The sequence below is a fragment of the Scyliorhinus torazame genome, chromosome 2, assembly GCF_047496885.1.
Source record: "Scyliorhinus torazame isolate Kashiwa2021f chromosome 2, sScyTor2.1, whole genome shotgun sequence".
Taxonomy (NCBI): domain Eukaryota; kingdom Metazoa; phylum Chordata; class Chondrichthyes; order Carcharhiniformes; family Scyliorhinidae; genus Scyliorhinus; species Scyliorhinus torazame.
In genome coordinates this window covers 403,951,936-403,976,398 of record NC_092708.1, presented here as the reverse complement: position 1 = coordinate 403,976,398, position 24,463 = coordinate 403,951,936, and the positions used below count along the sequence as shown (strand labels likewise).

General features: G+C 49.7%; 1 protein-coding gene across 1 annotated transcript in view; it reads right to left on the bottom strand.

Annotated features, from left to right (window-relative positions):
- Nucleotides 1–2,182: 2,182 nt before the first annotated feature.
- Nucleotides 2,183–24,463, bottom strand: part of nek9 (NIMA related kinase 9) — a 125,907-nt gene continuing 103,626 nt past the window's right edge. The window contains exon 13 of the mRNA XM_072494605.1: nucleotides 2,183–2,422. Within this exon, the coding sequence (XP_072350706.1) occupies nucleotides 2,333–2,422 (90 nt within the window). The 3' untranslated portion in view covers nucleotides 2,183–2,332. The remainder of the gene's footprint in view (nucleotides 2,423–24,463) is intronic.

Sequence of the window (24,463 nt, the reverse complement as noted above, 5' to 3'; positions counted from 1 at the left end):
AATGAGTCAAACCTTCTTCCACTCACTCCCAATGAGTCAAACCTTCTTCCACTCACTCGCAATGAGTAAAACCTTCCCTCGCTCACTCCCAATGAATCAAACCTTCCCTCGCTCCCAATGAGTCAAATCTTCCCTCGCTCACTCCCAATGAGTCAAACCTTCCGTCGCTCACTCCCAATGAATCAAACCTTCCCTCACTCACTCCCAATGAGTCAAACCTTCCCTCGCTCACTCCCAATGAATCAAACCTTCCCTCGCTCACTCCCAATGAGTCAAACCTTCCCTTGCTCACTGCCAATGAATCAAACCTCCTCCCACTCACTCCCAATGACTCAAACCTTCCCTCCCTCACTCCCAATGAATCAAACCTTCCCTCGCTCTCTCCCAATGAATCAAACCTTCTCCCACTCACTCCCAATGAATCAAACGTTTCCTCGCTCACTCCCAATGAATCAAACCTTCCATCGCTCACTCCCAATGAACCAAACCTTCCCTCGCTCACTCCCAATGAATCAAACGTTTCCTTGCTCACTCCCAATGAGACAATCCTTCCCTCGCTCACTCCCAATGAGTCAAACCTTCCCTCGCTCACTGCCAATGAGTCAAACCTTCCCTCTCTCACTCCCAATGTGTCAAACCGTCAAACTTTCCTTCGCTCACTCCCAATGAGTCAAACCTTCCCTCTCTCACTCCCAATGAGTCAAACCTTCCCTCGCTCACTCCCAATGAGTCAAACCTTCCCTCACTCACTCCCAATGAGTCAAACCTTCCCTCGCTCACTCCCAATGAGTCAAACCTTCCCTCACTCACTCACAATGATTCAAACCTTCTCCCACTCACTCCCAATGATTCAAACCTTCCCTCGCTCATTTCCAATGTATGGAATCCTAATGGACCTATTTCATCCAATTACAGTTTGATCAACAGTGAACATTTAATTATCTGCTGAATCTAGGACTGCATTAATGTCCTTCCAACCCCCGCAGCCCAATCAACATTTGCTTCAGGAATGTGTATGAAGAAGTGATGCTGGAGCAAAGCTGGTGCTTATGTGTAACAGACAGGTCCATTAGGTTCCTCATTTTAGCTGAGACCGTGATTCATGGCAGCTCCCATCCAAATCTACATTAAATGTCACAAATCCCTGTCCCATTTCCAAGTCCCATTTCACTAGTCATTCTGGAATGAATGAGACTGAACTCCCTGTCTCGGTGACACAGGGTCCTGTGGAGAGGGACATGGACCCAGACTAGATTTGATTTATGTCAGACACAGGCACAGCCTTTGAAGCATGATTGTGTCAGACACCACAACGCCCAATGTCCCCTCTACTCTCAGGACATTGCGACACTAACTGCAATCAACATCAGGAACATGAGTTTAGGCAGAGTGTCAGTCACTGATTGTCTCAGACATGAACATTACTCTCTTTCCCACTAGCCAGCTACATTGCTGGAAATCCTGACGTCCTTGTAGCCTTGTTCTTTCCTCGAACAGCTGAGCTTGCAGTTCAGTAAATGAATCCTGCCTCAGGACGTGGAGATTACACACACAACACATTCCTCTCTCTGCCCCACAATTAATGAAGGGATCCAGCAGTGTGAGCTGCACTCTGGGCACAGAATTGACTGGATAATTACTGTGGGGCATTCACGCCTCTCACTGTTACACCCGGACCAAGTCATCTGTGCAAAATACGCATCACCATTGTAAAATCACAAGTACTGTTTTGTTATAAGGCACGAGCCTGCACCAGGGACTTGTGCAAACTCGACAGCTTCAAGGCACTGAAAGTACAACTTGACCCATCGCAAACATTTAAAACCAAACGGGCATGGATCATCTCCTGGAAGAATATAACTTAATCAAATTCATTATGTCTGTAACTAGAAGTAAACAGGCAAATATATTCCAACACCTTTCCTGGTTGGTGTTAACACCCACCTATAATCACACTATCAAACTGCTTCACTCAGTCACACTAAATACCTCCATTTTCAAGCATCCTTGTTGTGAAGTAACACTGTTCTATGTTTGCACCGTTGCTTCCGGCGGTGTTTGTGTGGTGCAGGAACACACAGCAGTACTCTGGCTCTGACAGGTGCTCAGGCCCTTTGCGGTTGGCCAGTTCAGCTGAGCCCAGAGGAAGAGAATGAAAGCTGGGTGTGCTGAATGGCACAGCCTCGCACACCATACGCAATCGGACAGGAAGAGCCGGGAGGAGAGGTGGCTGTTGGACTGGTATCCAGACTGGAATCTGTTCCTGGCTTCGGGTCAATGTCTGAAGTCTCGGACTGTGGGCAAGTTACTGGAACAATTCTCGAACGTGCCCTCAGAAAGGGCGATCAGAATTTAGACCTCGGCCCTGCAATTCTTCAACAGCAGACCAGAGACGGCAATTCTCCTCCATTTGAAGGTGCAGCTGTGAATCAAAGAGGACAGAACTTCATCAGCAGAGAGGCAGTCAACATACAGCACAGTGACAGGCAGTCAACATCCAGCACAGTGACAGACAGTCAACATACAGCACAGTGACACGCAGTCAACATACAGCACAGTGACAGACAGTCAACATCCAGCACAGTGACACGCAGTCAACATACAGCAGTGACAGGCAGCCAACATACAGCACAGTGACAGGCAGTCAACATACAGCAGTGACAGACAGTCAACATCCAGCACAGTGACAGGCAGCCAACATCCAGCACAGTGACAGGCAGTCAACATACAGCAGTGACAGTCAACATCCAGCACAGTGACAGGCAGCCAACATCCAGCACAGTGACAGGCAGTCAACATACAGCAGTGACAGACAGTCAACATCCAGCACAGTGACAGGCAGTCAAAATCCAGCACAGTGACAGGCAGTCAACATCCAGCACAGTGACAGGCAGACAGCATACAGCACAGTGACAGGCAGTCAACATCCAGCACAGTGACAGACAGTCAACATACAGCACAGTGACACGCAGTCAACATACAGCACAATGACAGGCAGACAGCATACAGCAGTGACAGACAGTCAACATACAGCACAGTGACAGACAGTCAACATACAGCTCAGTGACAGGCAGTCAACATACAGCACAGTGACAGGCAGTCAACATCCAGCACAGTGACAGACAGTCAACATACAGCTCAGTGACAGGCAGTCAACATACAGCACAGTGACAGGCAGTCAACATCCAGCACAGTGACAGGCAGCCAACGTACAGCACAGTGACAGGCAGTCAACATACAGCAGTGACAGACAGTCAACATCCAGCACAGTGACAGGCAGTCAACATACAGCAGTGACAGACAGTCAACATCCAGCACAGTGACAGGCAGTCAAAATCCAGCACAGTGACAGGCAGTCAACATCCAGCACAGTGACAGTCAGCCAACATACAGCACAGTGACAGGCAGACAGCATACAGCACAGTGACAGGCAGTCAACATCCAGCACAGTGACAGACAGTCAACATACAGCACAGTGACACGCAGTCAACATACAGCACAATGACAGGCAGACAGCATACAGCAGTGACAGACAGTCAACATACAGCACAGTGACAGACAGTCAACATACAGCACAGTGACAGACAGTCAACATACAGCTCAGTGACAGGCAGTCAACATACAGCACAGTGACAGGCAGTCAACATCCAGCACAATGACAGGCAGACAGCATACAGCAGTGACAGACAGTCAACATACAGCACAGTGACAGGCAGTCAACATACAGCTCAGTGACAGACAGTCAACATACAGCACAGTGACAGACAGTCAACATACAGCTCAGTGACAGGCAGTCAACATACAGCACAGTGACAGGCAGTCAACATACAGCACAGTGACAGGCAGTCAACATACAGCACAGTGACAGGCAGTCAACATACAACACAGTCGTCAGACAGTCAACATACAGCACAGTGACAGACAGTCAACATACAGCTCAGTGACAGGCAGTCAACATACAGCACAGTGACAGGCAGTCAACATACAACACAGTCTTCAGACAGTCAACATACAGCACAGTGACAGACAGTCAACATCCAGCTCAGTGACAGACAGCCAACATACAGCTCAGTGACAGACAGCCAACATACAGCTCAGTGACAGGCAGTCAACATACAACACAGTCGTCAGACAGTCAACATACAGCACAGTGACAGACAGTCAACATCCAGCTCAGTGACAGACAGCCAACATACAGCTCAGTGACAGACAGCCAACATACAGCTCAGTGACAGACAGTCAACATACAGCACAGTGACAGGCAGTCAACATACAGCACAGTGACAGGCAGTCAACATAAAGCACAGTGACAGACAGCCAACATACAGCAGTGACAGGCAGTCAACATCCAGCACAGTGACAGGCAGCCAACATCCAGCACAGTGACAGACAGACAACATACAGCACAGTAACAGGCAGCCAACATACAGCACAGTGACAGGCAGTCAACATACAGCACAGAGACAGGCAGCCAACATACAGCACAGTGACAGGCAGCCAACATCCAGCACAGTGACAGGCAGCCAACATCCAGCACAGTGACAGGCAGCCAACATACAGCACAGTGACAGGCAGTCAACATCCAGCACAGTGACAGGCAGTCAACATACAGCACAGTGACAGACAGTCAACATACAGCACAGTGACAGGCAGTCAACATACAGCACAGTGACAGGCAGTCAACATACAGCACAGTGACAGGCAGTCAACATACAGCACAGTGACAGGCAGTCAACATACAGCACAGTGACAGGCAGTCAACATACAGCACAGTGACAGGCAGTCAACATACAGCACAGTGACAGGCAGTCAACATACAGCACAGTGACAGGCAGTCAACATACAGCACAGTGACAGGCAGTCAACATACAGCACAGTGACAGACAGTCTACATACAGCTCAGTGACAGGCAGTCAACATCCAGCACAGTGACAGGCAGCCAACATCCAGCACAGTGACAGGCAGTCAACATACAGCAGTGACAGACAGTCAACATACAGCTCAGTGATAGGCAGTCAACATACAGCACAGTGACAGGCAGCCAACATTAAGCACAGTGACAGTCAGTCAACATACAGCACAGTAACAGGCAGTCAACATACAGCACAGTGACAGGCAGTCAACATACAGCTCAGTGACAGGCAGTCAACATACAGCACAGTGACAGGCAGCCAACATCCAGCACAGTGACAGGCAGTCAACATACAAGACAGTCGTCAGACAGTCAACATACAGCACAGTGACAGACAGTCAACATAGAGCTCAGTGACAGGCAGTCAACACACAGCACAGTGACAGACAGCCAACATACAGCTCAGTGACAGACAGCCAACATACAGCTCAGTGACAGACAGTCAACATACAGCACAGTGACAGGCAGTCAACATACAGCACAGTGACAGGCAGCCAACATCCAGCTCAGTGACAGACAGACAACATCCAGCACAGTGACAGACAGTCAACATCCAGCTCAGTGACAGACAGTCAACATACAGCACAGTGACAGGCAGTCAACATACAGCACAGTGACAGGCAGTCAACATACAGCAGAGTGACAGGCAGTCATAATACAGCACAGTGACAGGCAGCTAACATCCAGCACAGTGACAGACAGTCAACATACAGCACAGTGACAGGCAGTCAACATACAGCACAGTGACAGGCAGTCAACATACAGCACAGTGACAGGCAGTCAACATACAGCACAGTGACAGGCAGTCAACATACAGCACAGTGACAGGCAGTCAACATACAGCACAGTGACAGTCAGCCAACATACAGCACAATGACAGGCAGACAGCATACAGCAGTGACAGACAGTCAACATACAGCAGAGTGACAGACAGTCAACATACAGCACAGTGACAGACAGTCAACATACAGCTCAGTGACAGGCAGTCAACATACAGCACAGTGACAGGCAGTCAACATCCAGCACAATGACAGGCAGACAGCATACAGCAGTGACAGACAGTCAACATACAGCACAGTGACAGACAGTCAACATACAGCTCAGTGACAGGCAGTCAACATACAGCACAGTGACAGGCAGTCAACATACAGCACAGTGACAGGCAGTCAACATACAGCACAGTGACAGGCAGTCAACATACAACACAGTCGTCAGACAGTCAACATACAGCACAGTGACAGACAGTCAACATACAGCTCAGTGACAGGCAGTCAACATACAGCACAGTGACAGGCAGTCAACATACAACACAGTCGTCAGACAGTCAACATTCAGCACAGTGACAGACAGTCAACATACAGCTCAGTGACAGGCAGTCAACATACAACACAGTCGTCAGACAGTCAACATACAGCACAGTGACAGACAGTCAACATCCAGCTCAGTGACAGACAGCCAACATACAGCTCAGTGACAGACAGCCAACATACAGCTCAGTGACAGACAGTCAACATACAGCACAGTGACAGGCAGTCAACATACAGCACAGTGACAGACAGCCAACATACAGCTCAGTGACAGTCAACATACAGCACAGTGACAGACAGTCAACATAAAGCACAGTGACAGACAGCCAACATACAGCAGTGACAGGCAGTCAACATCCAGCACAGTGACAGGCAGCCAACATCCAGCACAGTGACAGGCAGTCAACATCCAGCACAGTAACAGGCAGCCAACATACAGCACAGTGACAGGCAGTCAACATACAGCACAGAGACAGGCAGCCAACATACAGCACAGTGACAGGCAGCCAACATCCAGCACAGTGACAGGCAGCCAACATCCAGCACAGTGACAGGCAGCCAACATACAGCACAGTGACAGGCAGTCAACATCCAGCACAGTGACAGGCAGTCAACATACAGCACAGTGACAGACAGTCAACATACAGCAGTGACAGGCAGTCAACATACAGCACAGTGACAGGCAGTCAACATACAGCACAGTGACAGGCAGTCAACATACAGCACAGTGACAGGCAGTCAACATACAGCACAGTGACAGGCAGTCAACATACAGCACAGTGACAGGCAGTCAACATACAGCACAGTGACAGGCAGTCAACATACAGCACAGTGACAGGCAGTCAACATACAGCACAGTGACAGACAGTCAACATACAGCTCAGTGACAGGCAGTCAACATCCAGCACAGTGACAGGCAGCCAACATCCAGCACAGTGACAGGCAGTCAACATACAGCAGTGACAGACAGTCAACATATAGCTCAGTGATAGGCAGTCAACATACAGCACAGTGACAGGCAGTCAACATCCAGCACAGTGACAGACAGTCAACATACAGCACAGTGACACGCAGTCAACATACAGCACAATGACAGGCAGACAGCATACAGCAGTGACAGACAGTCAACATACAGCACAGTGACAGACAGTCAACATACAGCACAGTGACAGACAGTCAACATACAGCTCAGTGACAGGCAGTCAACATACAGCACAGTGACAGGCAGTCAACATCCAGCACAATGACAGGCAGACAGCATACAGCAGTGACAGACAGTCAACATACAGCACAGTGACAGGCAGTCAACATACAGCTCAGTGACAGACAGTCAACATACAGCACAGTGACAGACAGTCAACATACAGCTCAGTGACAGGCAGTCAACATACAGCACAGTGACAGGCAGTCAACATACAGCACAGTGACAGGCAGTCAACATACAGCACAGTGACAGGCAGTCAACATACAACACAGTCGTCAGACAGTCAACATACAGCACAGTGACAGACAGTCAACATACAGCTCAGTGACAGGCAGTCAACATACAGCACAGTGACAGGCAGTCAACATACAACACAGTCTTCAGACAGTCAACATACAGCACAGTGACAGACAGTCAACATACAGCTCAGTGACAGGCAGTCAACATACAACACAGTCGTCAGACAGTCAACATACAGCACAGTGACAGACAGTCAACATCCAGCTCAGTGACAGACAGCCAACATACAGCTCAGTGACAGACAGCCAACATACAGCTCAGTGACAGACAGTCAACATACAGCACAGTGACAGGCAGTCAACATACAGCACAGTGACAGGCAGTCAACATAAAGCACAGTGACAGACAGCCAACATACAGCAGTGACAGGCAGTCAACATCCAGCACAGTGACAGGCAGCCAACATCCAGCACAGTGACAGACAGACAACATACAGCACAGTAACAGGCAGCCAACATACAGCACAGTGACAGGCAGTCAACATACAGCACAGAGACAGGCAGCCAACATACAGCACAGTGACAGGCAGCCAACATCCAGCACAGTGACAGGCAGCCAACATCCAGCACAGTGACAGGCAGCCAACATACAGCACAGTGACAGGCAGTCAACATCCAGCACAGTGACAGGCAGTCAACATACAGCACAGTGACAGACAGTCAACATACAGCACAGTGACAGGCAGTCAACATACAGCACAGTGACAGGCAGTCAACATACAGCACAGTGACAGGCAGTCAACATACAGCACAGTGACAGGCAGTCAACATACAGCACAGTGACAGGCAGTCAACATACAGCACAGTGACAGGCAGTCAACATACAGCACAGTGACAGGCAGTCAACATACAGCACAGTGACAGGCAGTCAACATACAGCACAGTGACAGGCAGTCAACATACAGCACAGTGACAGACAGTCTACATACAGCTCAGTGACAGGCAGTCAACATCCAGCACAGTGACAGGCAGCCAACATCCAGCACAGTGACAGGCAGTCAACATACAGCAGTGACAGACAGTCAACATACAGCTCAGTGATAGGCAGTCAACATACAGCACAGTGACAGGCAGCCAACATTAAGCACAGTGACAGTCAGTCAACATACAGCACAGTAACAGGCAGTCAACATACAGCACAGTGACAGGCAGTCAACATACAGCTCAGTGACAGGCAGTCAACATACAGCACAGTGACAGGCAGCCAACATCCAGCACAGTGACAGGCAGTCAACATACAAGACAGTCGTCAGACAGTCAACATACAGCACAGTGACAGACAGTCAACATAGAGCTCAGTGACAGGCAGTCAACACACAGCACAGTGACAGACAGCCAACATACAGCTCAGTGACAGACAGCCAACATACAGCTCAGTGACAGACAGTCAACATACAGCACAGTGACAGGCAGTCAACATACAGCACAGTGACAGGCAGCCAACATCCAGCTCAGTGACAGACAGACAACATCCAGCACAGTGACAGACAGTCAACATCCAGCTCAGTGACAGACAGTCAACATACAGCACAGTGACAGGCAGTCAACATACAGCACAGTGACAGGCAGTCAACATACAGCAGAGTGACAGGCAGTCATAATACAGCACAGTGACAGGCAGCTAACATCCAGCACAGTGACAGACAGTCAACATACAGCACAGTGACAGGCAGTCAACATACAGCACAGTGACAGGCAGTCAACATACAGCACAGTGACAGGCAGTCAACATACAGCACAGTGACAGGCAGTCAACATACAGCACAGTGACAGGCAGTCAACATACAGCACAGTGACAGTCAGCCAACATACAGCACAATGACAGGCAGACAGCATACAGCAGTGACAGACAGTCAACATACAGCAGAGTGACAGACAGTCAACATACAGCACAGTGACAGACAGTCAACATACAGCTCAGTGACAGGCAGTCAACATACAGCACAGTGACAGGCAGTCAACATCCAGCACAATGACAGGCAGACAGCATACAGCAGTGACAGACAGTCAACATACAGCACAGTGACAGACAGTCAACATACAGCTCAGTGACAGGCAGTCAACATACAGCACAGTGACAGGCAGTCAACATACAGCACAGTGACAGGCAGTCAACATACAGCACAGTGACAGGCAGTCAACATACAACACAGTCGTCAGACAGTCAACATACAGCACAGTGACAGACAGTCAACATACAGCTCAGTGACAGGCAGTCAACATACAGCACAGTGACAGGCAGTCAACATACAACACAGTCGTCAGACAGTCAACATTCAGCACAGTGACAGACAGTCAACATACAGCTCAGTGACAGGCAGTCAACATACAACACAGTCGTCAGACAGTCAACATACAGCACAGTGACAGACAGTCAACATCCAGCTCAGTGACAGACAGCCAACATACAGCTCAGTGACAGACAGCCAACATACAGCTCAGTGACAGACAGTCAACATACAGCACAGTGACAGGCAGTCAACATACAGCACAGTGACAGACAGCCAACATACAGCTCAGTGACAGTCAACATACAGCACAGTGACAGACAGTCAACATAAAGCACAGTGACAGACAGCCAACATACAGCAGTGACAGGCAGTCAACATCCAGCACAGTGACAGGCAGCCAACATCCAGCACAGTGACAGGCAGTCAACATCCAGCACAGTAACAGGCAGCCAACATACAGCACAGTGACAGGCAGTCAACATACAGCACAGAGACAGGCAGCCAACATACAGCACAGTGACAGGCAGCCAACATCCAGCACAGTGACAGGCAGCCAACATCCAGCACAGTGACAGGCAGCCAACATACAGCACAGTGACAGGCAGTCAACATCCAGCACAGTGACAGGCAGTCAACATACAGCACAGTGACAGACAGTCAACATACAGCAGTGACAGGCAGTCAACATACAGCACAGTGACAGGCAGTCAACATACAGCACAGTGACAGGCAGTCAACATACAGCACAGTGACAGGCAGTCAACATACAGCACAGTGACAGGCAGTCAACATACAGCACAGTGACAGGCAGTCAACATACAGCACAGTGACAGGCAGTCAACATACAGCACAGTGACAGGCAGTCAACATACAGCACAGTGACAGACAGTCAACATACAGCTCAGTGACAGGCAGTCAACATCCAGCACAGTGACAGGCAGCCAACATCCAGCACAGTGACAGGCAGTCAACATACAGCAGTGACAGACAGTCAACATATAGCTCAGTGATAGGCAGTCAACATACAGCACAGTGACAGGCAGCCAACATTAAGCACAGTGACAGTCAGTCAACATACAGCACAGTAACAGGCAGTCAACATACAGCACAGTGACAGGCAGTCAACATACAGCACAGTGACAGACAGTCAACATACAGCACAGTGACAGACAGTCAACATCCAGCACAGTGACAGGCAGTCAACATACAGCACAGTGACAGACAGTCAACATACAGCTCAGTGACAGGCAGTCAACATACAGCACAGTGACAGGCAGCCAACATCCAGCACAGTGACAGGCAGTCAACATACAAGACAGTCGTCAGACAGTCAACATACAGCACAGTGACAGACAGTCAACATAGAGCTCAGTGACAGGCAGTCAACACACAGCACAGTGACAGACAGTCAACATACAGCTCAGTGACAGACAGTCAACATACAGCACAGTGACAGGCAGTCAACATACAGCACAGTGACAGGCAGCCAACATACAGCACAGTGACAGGCAGTCAACATACAGCTCAGTGACAGACAGTCAACATACAGCACAGTGACAGACAGCCAACATACAGCACAGTGACAGGCAGTCAACATCCAGCACAGTGACAGGCAGTCAACATACAGCACAGTGACAGGCAGCCAACATCCAGCTCAGTGACAGACAGACAACATCCAGCACAGTGACAGACAGTCAACATCCAGCTCAGTGACAGACAGTCAACATACAGCACAGTGACAGGCAGTCAACATACAGCACAGTGACAGGCAGTCAACATACAGCACAGTGACAGGCAGTCATAATACAGCACAGTGACAGGCAGCTAACATCCAGCACAGTGACAGACAGTCAACATACAGCACAGTGACAGGCAGTCAACATACAGCAGTGACAGGCAGTCAACATACAGCACAGTGACAGGCAGTCAACATACAGCACAGTGACAGACAGCCAACATACAGCAGTGACAGTCAACATACAGCACAGTGACAGTCAACATACAGCACAGTGACAGGCAGCCAACATACAGCACAGTGACAGGCAGCCAACATACAGCACAGTGACAGGCAGTCAACATACAGCACAGTGACAGACAGCGAACATACAGCCCAGTGACAGGCAGTCAACATACAGCACAGTGACAGGCAGTCAACATACAGCACAGTGACAGGCAGTCAACATACAGCACAGTGATAGACAGCCAACATACAGCACAGTGACAGGCAGTCAACATACAGCAGTGACAGACAGACAACATACAGCACAGTGACAGTCAACATACAGCAGTGACAGACAGCCAACATACAGCACAGTGACAGTCAACATACAGCACAGTGACAGACAGTCAACATCCAGCACAGTGAGAGAGAGTCAACACACAGCACAGTGACAGACAGCCAACATACAGCTCAGTGACAGACAGTCAACATACAGCACAGTGACAGGCAGTCAACATACAGCACAGTGACAGACAGCCAACATACAGCACAGTGACAGGCAGTCAACATCCAGCACAGTGACAGGCAGTCAACATACAGCACAGTGACAGGCAGCCAACATCCAGCTCAGTGACAGACAGACAACATCCAGCACAGTGACAGGCAGTCAACATACAGCTCAGTGACAGGCAGTCAACATCCAGCTCAGTGACAGACAGTCAACATACAGCACAGTGACAGGCAGTCAACATACAGCACAGTGACAGGCAGTCAACATACAGCACAGTGACAGACAGCCAACATACAGCACAGTGACAGGCAGTCAACATCCAGCACAGTGACAGGCAGTCAACATCCAGCACAGTGACAGGCAGTCAACATACAGCTCAGTGACAGACAGTCAACATACAGCTCAGTGACAGACAGTCAACATACAGCACAGTGACAGGCAGTCAACATACAGCACAGTGACAGACAGCCAACATACAGCACAGTGACAGGCAGTCAACATCCAGCACAGTGACAGGCAGTCAACATACAGCACAGTGACAGGCAGCCAACATCCAGCTCAGTGACAGACAGACAACATCCAGCACAGTGACATGCAGTCAACATACAGCACAGTGACAGGCAGTTAACATCCAGCTCAGTGACAGACAGTCAACATACAGCACAGTGACAGGCAGTCAACATACAGCACAGTGACAGGCAGTCAACATACAGCACAGTGACAGACAGTCAACATACAGCACAGTGACAGGCAGTCAACATACAGCACAGTGACAAGCAGTCAACATACAGCACAGTGACAGGCAGACAACATACAGCACAGTGACAGACAGTCAACATACAGCTCAGTGACAGGCAGTCAACATACAGCACAGTGACAGGCAGTCAACATACAGCACAGTGACAGGCAGTCAACATACAGCACAGTGACAGGCAGTCAACATACAGCACAGTGACAGGCAGCCAACATACAGCAGTGACAGTCAACATACAGCACAGTGACAGTCAACATACAGCACAGTGACAGGCAGCCAACATACAGCACAGTGACAGGCAGCCAACATACAGCACAGTGACAGGCAGTCAACATACAGCACAGTGACAGACAGCGAACATACAGCACAGTGACAGGCAGTCAACATACAGCACAGTGACAGGCAGTCAACATACAGCACAGTGACAGGCAGTCAACATACAGCACAGTGATAGACAGCCAACATACAGCACAGTGACAGGCAGTCAACATACAGCACAGTGACAGACAGACAACATACAGCACAGTGACAGTCAACATACAGCAGTGACAGACAGCCAACATACAGCACAGTGACAGTCAACATACAGCACAGTGACAGACAGTCAACATCCAGCACAGTGAGAGAGAGTCAACATCCAGCTCAGTGACAGAGAGTCAACATCCAGCTCAGTGACAGACAGTCAACATCCAGCTCAGTGTCAGGCAGCCAACATCCAGCTCAGTGTCAGGCAGCCAACATCCAGCTCAGTGACAGGCAGTCAACATACAGCAGTGACAGGCAGACAGCATACAGCACAGTGACAGGCAGCCAACATACAGCACAATGACAGGCAGCTAACATCCAGCAGTGACAGTCAACATACAGCACAGTGACAGGCAGCCAGCATCCAGCTCAGTGACAGACAGTCAACATCCAGCACAGTGACAGACAGTCAACATACAGCACAGTGACAGGCAGTCAACATACAGCACAGTGACATACAGTCAACATCCAGCACAGTGACAGACAGTCAACATCCAGCACAGTGACAGACAGTCAACATCCAGCACAGTGACAGACAGTCAACATCCTGCACAGTGACAGACAGTCAACATACAGCACCGTGACAGACAGCCAACATCCAGCTCAATGTCAGGCAGCCAACATCCAGCTCAGTGACAGACAGTCAACGTACAGCAGTGACAGGCAGCCAACATACAGCACAGTGACAGGCAGCCAACATACAGCACAGTGACAGACAGTCAACATACAGCAGTGACAGACGGTCAACATACAGCACAATGACAGTCAACATACAGCACTGTGACAGACAGTCAACATACAGCACAGTGACAGGCAGTCAACATACAGCACAGCGACAGACAGTCAACATACAGCACAGTGACAGGCAGTCAACATACAGCACAGTGACTGGCAGTCAACATACAGCACAGTGACAGACAGCGAACATACAGCACAGTGACAGGCAGTCAACATACAGCACAGTGACAGGCAGTCAACATACAGCACAGTGACAGGCAGTCAACATACAGCACAGTGACTGACAGTCAACATACAGCACAGTGACAGACAGTCAACATACAGCACAGTGACAGACAGTCAACATACAGCACAGTGACAGGCAGTCAACATACAGCACAGTGACAGGCAGTCAACATACAGCACAGTGACAGGCAGTCAACATACAGCACAGTGACAGACAGCCAACATACAGCACAGTGTCAGGCAGTCAACATACAGCACAGTGACAGACAGACAACATACAGCACCGTGACAGGCAGTCAACATACAGTACAGTGACAGACAGTCAACATACAGCGCAGTGACAGGCAGTCAACATACAGCACAGTGACAGGCAGTCAACATACAGCACAGTGACAGACAGTCAACATACAGCACAGTGACAGGCAGTCAACATACAGCACAGTGACAGGCAGTCAACATACAGCACAGTGACTGGCAGTCAACGTACAGCACATTGACAGGCAGCCAACATCCAGCACAGTGGCAGACAGTCAACATACAGCTCAGTGACAGGCAGCCAACATACAGCACAGTGGCAGACAGTCAAAATACAGCAATGACCGACAGTCAACATACAGCACAGTGACAGGCAGCCAACTTCCAGCACAGTGACAGACAGTCAACATACAGCACTGTGACAGACAGACAACATACAGCACAGTGACAGGCAGTCAACATACAGCAGTGACAGTCAACATACAGCACAGTGACAGGCAGTCAACATACAGCACAGTAACAGACAGACAACATACAGAACAGTAACAGGCAGTCAACATACAGCACAGTGACAGGCAGCCAACATCCAGCACAGTGACAGGCAGCCAACATCCAGCACAGTGACACGCAGTCAACATACAGCACAGTGACAGACAGACAACATACAGCACAGTGACAGGCAGTCAACATACAGCACAGTGACAGACAGTCAACATACAGCACAGTGACAGGCAGTCAACATACAGCAGTGACAGACAATCAACATACAGCACAGTGACAGACAGTCAACATACAGCACAGTGACAGGCAGTCAACATACAGCACAGTGACAGGCAGTCAACATACAGCACAGTGACAGACAGCGAACATACAGCACAGTGACAGGCAGTCAACATACAGCACAGTGACAGGCAGTCAACATACAGCACAGTGACAGGCAGTCAACATACAGCACAGTGACAGACAGCCAACATACAGCACAGTGACAGGCAGTCAACATACAGCACAGTGACAGACAGACAACATACAGCACAGTGACAGACAGTCAACATACAGCGCAGTGACAGGCAGTCAACATACAGCACAGTGACAGGCAGCCAACATCCAGCACAGTGACAGGCAGCCAACATCCAGCACAGTGACAGGCAGTCAACATACAGCACAGTGACAGGCAGTCAACATCCAGCTCAGTGTCAGGCAGCCAACATACAGCACAGTGACAGGCAGTCAACATCCAGCTCAGTGACAGACAGTCAACATACAGCAATGACCGACAGTCAACATACAGCACAGTGACAGTCAACATACAGCACAGTGACAGGCAGCCAACATCCAGCACAGTGACAGAGAGTCAACATACAGCACAGTGACAGACAGTCAACATACAGCACAGTGACAGACAGTCAACATACAGCACAGTGACAGACAGCCAACATCCAGCACAGTGACAGCCAGTCAACATACAGCACAGTGACAGTCAGCCAACATACAGCACAGTGACAGGCAGTCAACATACAGCACAGTGACAGGCAGTAAACATACAGCTCAGTGACAGGCAGTCAACATACAGCACAATGACAGACAGACAACATACAGCACAGTGACAGGCAGTCAACATACAGCACAGTGACAGACAGTCAACATACAGCACAGTGACAGACAGTCAACATACAGCACAGTGAAAGACAGTCAACATACAGCACAGTGACAGGCAGTCAACATACAGCACAGTGACAGGCAGTCAACATACAGCACAGTGACTGGCAGTCAACATACAGCACAGTGACAGACAGCGAACATACAGCACAGTGACAGGCAGTCAACATACAGCACAGTGACAGGCAGTCAACATACAGCACAGTGACAGGCAGTCAACATACAGCACAGTGACAGACAGCCAACATACAGCACAGTGACAGGCAGTCAACATACAGCATTGACAGACAGACAACATACAGCACAGTGACAGGCAGTCAACATACAGCACAGTGACTGGCAGTCAACATACAGCACAGTGACAGACAGCCAACATACAGCACAGTGACAGGCAGTCAACATACAGCACAGTGACAGGCAGTCAACATACAGCACAGTGACAGGCAGTCAACATACAGCACAGTGACAGACAGCCAACATACAGCACAGTGACAGGCAGTCAACATACAGCACAGTGACAGGCAGTCAACATACAGCACAGTGACAGGCAGTAAACATACAGCACAGTGACAGGCAGCCAACATCCAGCACAGTGGCAGACAGTCAACATACAGCTCAGTGACAGGCAGCCAACATACAGCACAGTGGCAGACAGTCAACATACAGCAATGACCGACAGTCAACATACAGCACAGTGACAGACAGTCAACATACAGCACAGTGACAGGCAGCCAACATCCAGCACAGTGACAGGCAGCCAACATCCAGCACAGTGACAGACAGTCAACATACAGCACAGTGACAGACAGACAACATACAGCACAGTGACAGGCAGTCAACATACAGCAGTGACAGTCAACATACAGCACAGTGACAGGCAGTCAACATACAGCACAGTGACAGGCAGCGAACATACAGCAGTGACAGTCAACATACAGCACAGTGACAGGCAGTCAACATACAGCACAGTGACAGACAGTCAACATACAGCACAGTGACAGACAGTCAACATACAGCACAGTGACAGACAGACAACATACAGCACAGTGACAGGCAGTCAACATACAGCACAGTGACAGTCAACATACAGCACAGTGACAGGCAGTCAACATACAGCACAGTGACAGGCAGCCAACATACAGCACAGTGACAGGCAGCCAACATACAGCAGTGACAGTCAACATACAGCACAGTGATAGACAGACAACATACAGCAGTGACCGTCAACATACAGCACAGTGACAGACAGCGAACATACAGCACAGTGACAGGCAGTCAACATACAGCACAGTGACAGGCAGTCAACATACAGCACAGTGACAGGCAGTCAACATACAGCACAGTGACAGGCAGTCAACATACAGCACAGTGACAGACAGCCAACATACAGCACAGTGACAGGCAGTCAACATACAGCACAGTGACAGACAGACAACATACAGCAGTGACAGGCAGTCAACATACAGCACAGTGACAGACAGTCAACATTCAGCGCAGTGACAGGGAGTCAACATATAGCACAGTGACAGGGAGTCAACATACAGCACAGTGACAGGCAGTCAACATACAGCACAGTGACAGGCAGTCAACATACAGCACAGTGACAGACAGTCAACATACAGCACAGTGACAGGCAGTCAACATACAGCACAGTGACAGACAGTCAACATACAGCACAGTGACAGACAGACAACATACAGCACAGTGACAGGCAGTCAACATACAGCACAGTGACAGTCAACATACAGCACAGTGACAGGCAGTCAACATACAGCACAGTGACAGGCAGCCAACATACAGCACAGTGACAGGCAGCCAACATACAGCAGTGACAGTCAACATACAGCACAGTGACAGACAGACAACATACAGCAGTGACCGTCAACATACAGCACAGTGACAGACAGCGAACATACAGCACAGTGACAGGCAGTCAACATACAGCACAGTGACAGGCAGTCAACATACAGCACAGTGACAGACAGCCAACATACAGCACAGTGACAGGCAGTCAACATACAGCACAGTGACAGACAGACAACATACAGCAGTGACAGGCAGTCAACATACAGCACAGTGACAGACAGTCAACATTCAGCGCAGTGACAGGGAGTCAACATACAGCACAGTGACAGGCAGTCAACATACAGCACAGTGACAGGCAGTCAACATACAGAACAGTGACAGGCAGTCAACATACAGCACAGTGACAGACAGTCAACATACAGCACAGTGACAGGCAGTCAACATACAGCACAGTGACAGGCAGTCAACATACAGCACAGTGACTGGCAGTCAACATACAGCAGTGACAGACAGCCAACATACAGCACAGTGACAGGCAGTCAACATACAGCACAGTGACAGGCAGTCAACATACAGCACAGTGACAGGCAGTCAACATACAGCACAGTGACAGACAGCCAACATACAGCACAGTGACAGGCAGTCAACATACAGCACAGTGACAGGCAGTCAACATACAGCACAGTGACAGGCAGTAAACATACAGCACAGTGACAGGCAGCCAACATCCAGCACAGTGACAGTCAGCCAACATCCAGCACAGTGTCAGGCAGCCAACATACAGCACAGTGGCAGACAGTCAACATACAGCAATGACAGACAGTCAACATACAGCAGTGACAGGCAGTATCATACAACGCAGTGACAGTCAACATACAGCACAGTGACAGGCAGTCAACATACAGCACAGTGACAGGCAGCCAACATACAGCACAGTGACAGTCAACATACAGCACAGTGACAGGCAGTCAACATACAGCACAGTGACAGACAGTCAACATACAGCACAGTGACAGGCAGCCAACATACAGCACAGTGACAGTCAACATACAGCACAGTGGCAGGCAGTCAACATACAGCACAGTGACAGGCAGTCAACATACAGCACAGTGACAGTCAACATACAGCTCAGTGTCAGGCAGCCAACATCCAGCTCTGTGACAGGCAGTCAACATACAGCACAGTGACAGGCAGTCAAAATACAGCACAGTGACAGGCAGCCAACATACAGCACAGTGACTGGCAGTCAACATACAGCACAGTGACAGACAGCCAACATACAGCACAGTGACAGGCAGCCAACATCCAGCACAGTGACAGGCAGTCAACATCCAGCACAGTGACAGGCAGCCAACATACAGCACAGTGACAATCAACATACAGCACAGTGACAGACAGTCAACATACAGCACAGTGACAGGCAGTCAACATACAGCACAGTGACAGGCAGTCAACATACAGCACAGTGACAGACAGCCAACATCCAGCACAGTGACAGGCAGTCAACATCCAGCACAGTGACAGGCAGCCAACATACAGCACAGTGACAGTCAACATACAGCACAGTGACAGACAGTCAACATACAGCACAGTGACAGGCAGTCAACATACAGCACAGTGACAGACAGCCGACATACAGCACAGTGACAGGCAGTCAACATACAGCACAGTGACAGGCAGACAACATACAGCACAGTGACAGACAGTCAACATACAGCTCAGTGACAGGCAGTCAACATACAGCACAGTGACAGGCAGTCAACATACAGCACAGTGACAGACAGTCAACATACAGCTCAGTGACAGGCAGTCAACATACAGCACAGTGACAGGCAGCCAACATACAGCACAGTGACAGACAGCCAACATCCAGCACAGTGACAGACAGCCAACATCCAGCACAGTGACAGGCAGTCAACATCCAGCACAGTGACAGGCAGCCAACATACAGCACAGTGACAGTCAACATACAGCACAGTGACAGACAGTCAACATACAGCACAGTGACAGGCAGTCAACATACAGCACAGTGACAGACAGCCGACATACAGCACAGTGACAGGCAGTCAACATACAGCACAGTGACAGACAGCCAACATCCAGCACAGTGACAGGCAGTTAACATACAGCACAGTGACAGGCAGCCAACATCCAGCTCAGTGTCAGGCAGCCAACATCCAGCTCAGTGTCAGGCAGCCAACATCCAGCTCAGTGTCAGGCAGCCAACATCCAGCTCAGTGACAGACAGTCAACATGCAGAAGTGACAGGCAGCCAACATACAGCAGTGACAGGCAGCCAACATACAGCACAGTGACAGGCAGCCAACATACAGCACAGTGACAGTCAACATACAGCACAGTGACAGGCAGTCAACATACAGCAGTGACAGACAGCCAACATACAGCACAGTGACAGGCAGTCAACATACAGCACAGTGACAGGCAGTCAACATACAGCACAGTGACAGGCAGTCAACATACAGCACAGTGACAGACAGCCAACATACAGCACAGTGACAGGCAGTCAACATACAGCACAGTGACAGGCAGTCAACATACAGCACAGTGACAGGCAGTAAACATACAGCACAGTGACAGGCAGCCAACATCCAGCACAGTGACAGTCAGCCAACATCCAGCACAGTGTCAGGCAGCCAACATACAGCACAGTGGCAGACAGTCAACATACAGCAATGACAGACAGTCAACATACAGCAGTGACAGGCAGTATCATACAACGCAGTGACAGTCAACATACAGCACAGTGACAGGCAGTCAACATACAGCACAGTGACAGGCAGCCAACCTCCAGCACAGTGACAGACAGTCAACATACAGCACAGTGACAGGCAGCCAACATACAGCACAGTGACAGTCAACATACAGCACAGTGGCAGGCAGTCAACATACAGCAGTGACAGGCAGTCAACATACAGCACAGTGGCAGTCAACATACAGCTCAGTGTCAGGCAGCCAACATCCAGCTCTGTGACAGGCAGTCAACATACAGCACAGTGACAGGCAGTCAAAATACAGCACAGTGACAGGCAGCCAACATACAGCACAGTGACTGGCAGTCAACATACAGCACAGTGACAGACAGCCAACATACAGCACAGTGACAGGCAGCCAACATCCAGCACAGTGACAGGCAGTCAACATCCAGCACAGTGACAGGCAGCCAACATACAGCACAGTGACAGGCAGCCAACATCCAGCTCAGTGTCAGGCAGCCAACATCCAGCTCAGTGTCAGGCAGCCAACATCCAGCTCAGTGACAGACAGTCAACATACAGAAGTGACAGGCAGCCAACATACAGCACAGTGACAGACAGTCAACATACAGCACAGTGACAGGCAGTCAACATACAGCACAGTGACAGGCAGTCAACATACAGCACAGTGACAGACAGCCAACATCCAGCACAGTGACAGGCAGTCAACATCCAGCACAGTGACAGGCAGCCAACATACAGCACAGTGACAGTCAACATACAGCACAGTGACAGACAGTCAACATACAGCACAGTGACAGGCAGTCAACATACAGCACAGTGACAGACAGCCGACATACAGCACAGTGACAGGCAGTCAACATACAGCACAGTGACAGGCAGACAACATACAGCACAGTGACAGACAGTCAACATACAGCTCAGTGACAGGCAGTCAACATACAGCACAGTGACAGGCAGTCAACATACAGCACAGTGACAGACAGTCAACATACAGCTCAGTGACAGGCAGTCAACATACAGCACAGTGACAGGCAGCCAACATCCAGCACAGTGACAGACAGCCAACATCCAGCACAGTGACAGACAGCCAACATCCAGCACAGTGACAGGCAGTCAACATCCAGCACAGTGACAGGCAGCCAACATACAGCACAGTGACAGTCAACATACAGCACAGTGACAGACAGTCAACATACAGCACAGTGACAGGCAGTCAACATACAGCACAGTGACAGACAGCCGACATACAGCACAGTGACAGGCAGTCAACATACAGCACAGTGACAGACAGCCAACATCCAGCACAGTGACAGGCAGTTAACATACAGCACAGTGACAGGCAGCCAACATCCAGCTCAGTGTCAGGCAGCCAACATCCAGCTCAGTGTCAGGCAGCCAACATCCAGCTCAGTGTCAGGCAGCCAACATCCAGCTCAGTGACAGACAGTCAACATGCAGAAGTGACAGGCAGCCAACATACAGCAGTGACAGGCAGCCAACATACAGCACAGTGACAGGCAGCCAACATACAGCACAGTGACAGTCAACATACAGCACAGTGACAGGCAGTCAACATACAGCAGTGACAGGCAGTCAACATACAGCACAGTGACAGACAGTCAACGTACAGCTCAGTGTCACGCAGCCAACATCCAGCTCAGTGACAGGCAGTCAACATACAGCACAGTGACAGGCAGTGAACATACAGCACAGTGACAGGCAGCCAACATACAGCACAGTGACAGTCAACATACAGCAGTGACAGACAGCCAACATACAGCACAGTGACAGGCAGTCAACATACAGCACAGTGACAGACAGTCAACATACAGCACAGTGACAGACAGTCAACATACAGCACAGTGACAGGCAGTCAACATACAGCACAGTGACAGGCAGTCAACATACAGCACAGTGACAGGCAGTCAACATACAGCACAGTGACAGGCAGGCAACATCCAGCACAGTGACAGGCAGCCAACATACAGCACAATGACAGCCAGTCAACATCCAGCACCAGTTACAGGCAGCCAACATCCAGCACAGTGACAGGCAGTCAACATACAGCACAGTGACAGACAGACAACATACAGCACAGTGACAGGCAGTCAACATACAGCACAGAGACAGACAACATACAGCACAGTGACAGGCAGTCAACATCCAGCTCAGAGACAGTCAACATACAGCACAGTGACAGTCAACATACAGCAGTGACAGACAGTCAACATACAGCACAGTGACAGGCAGTCAACATACAGCTCAGTGACAGGCAGTCAACATACAGCAGTGACAGGCAGTCAACATACAGCACAGTGACCGGCAGCCAACATACAGCACAGTGACAGGCAGTCAACATACAGCACAGTGACAGGCAGTCAACATACAGCACAGTGGCAGGCAGTCAACATACAGCACAGTGACAGACACCCAACATACAGCACAGTGACAGACAGCCAACATACAGCACAGTGACAGGCAGTCAACATACAGCACAGTGACAGGCAGTCAACATACAGCACAGTGACAGACAGTCAACATACAGCACAGTGACAGGCAGTCAACATACAGCACAGTGACAAACAGTCAACATACAGCACAGTGACAGACAGCCAACATACAGCACAGTGACAGTCAGCCAACATACAGCACAGTGACAGGCAGTCAACATACAGCACAGTGACAGGCAGTCAACATACAGCACAGTGACGGGCAGTCAACATACAGCACAGTGGCAGGCAGTCAACATACAGCAGTGACAGACAGCCAACATACAGCACAGTGACAGGCAGTCAACATACAGCAGTGACAGGCAGTCAACATACAGCACAGTGGCAGGCAGTCAACATACAGCACAGTGACAGACAGTCAACATACAGCACAGTGACAGGCAGTCAACATACAGCACAGTGACAAACAGTCAACATACAGCACAGTGACAGACAGCCAACATACAGCACAGTGACAGGCAGTCAACATACAGCACAGTGACAGACAGCCAACATACAGCACATTGACAGGCAGTCAACATACAGCACAGTGACAGGCAGTCAACATACAGCACAGTGACAGACAGTCAACATACAGCACAGTGACAGGCAGTCAACATACAGCACAGTGACAAACAGTCAACATACAGCACAGTGACAGACAGCCAACATACAGCACAGTGACAGTCAGCCAACATACAGCACAGTGACAGGCAGTCAACATACAGCACAGTGACAGGCAGTCAACATACAGCACAGTGACAGGCAGTCAACATACAGCACAGTGGCAGGCAGTCAACATACAGCAGTGACAGACAGCCAACATACAGCACAGTGACAGGCAGTCAACATACAGCAGTGACAAGCAGTCAAC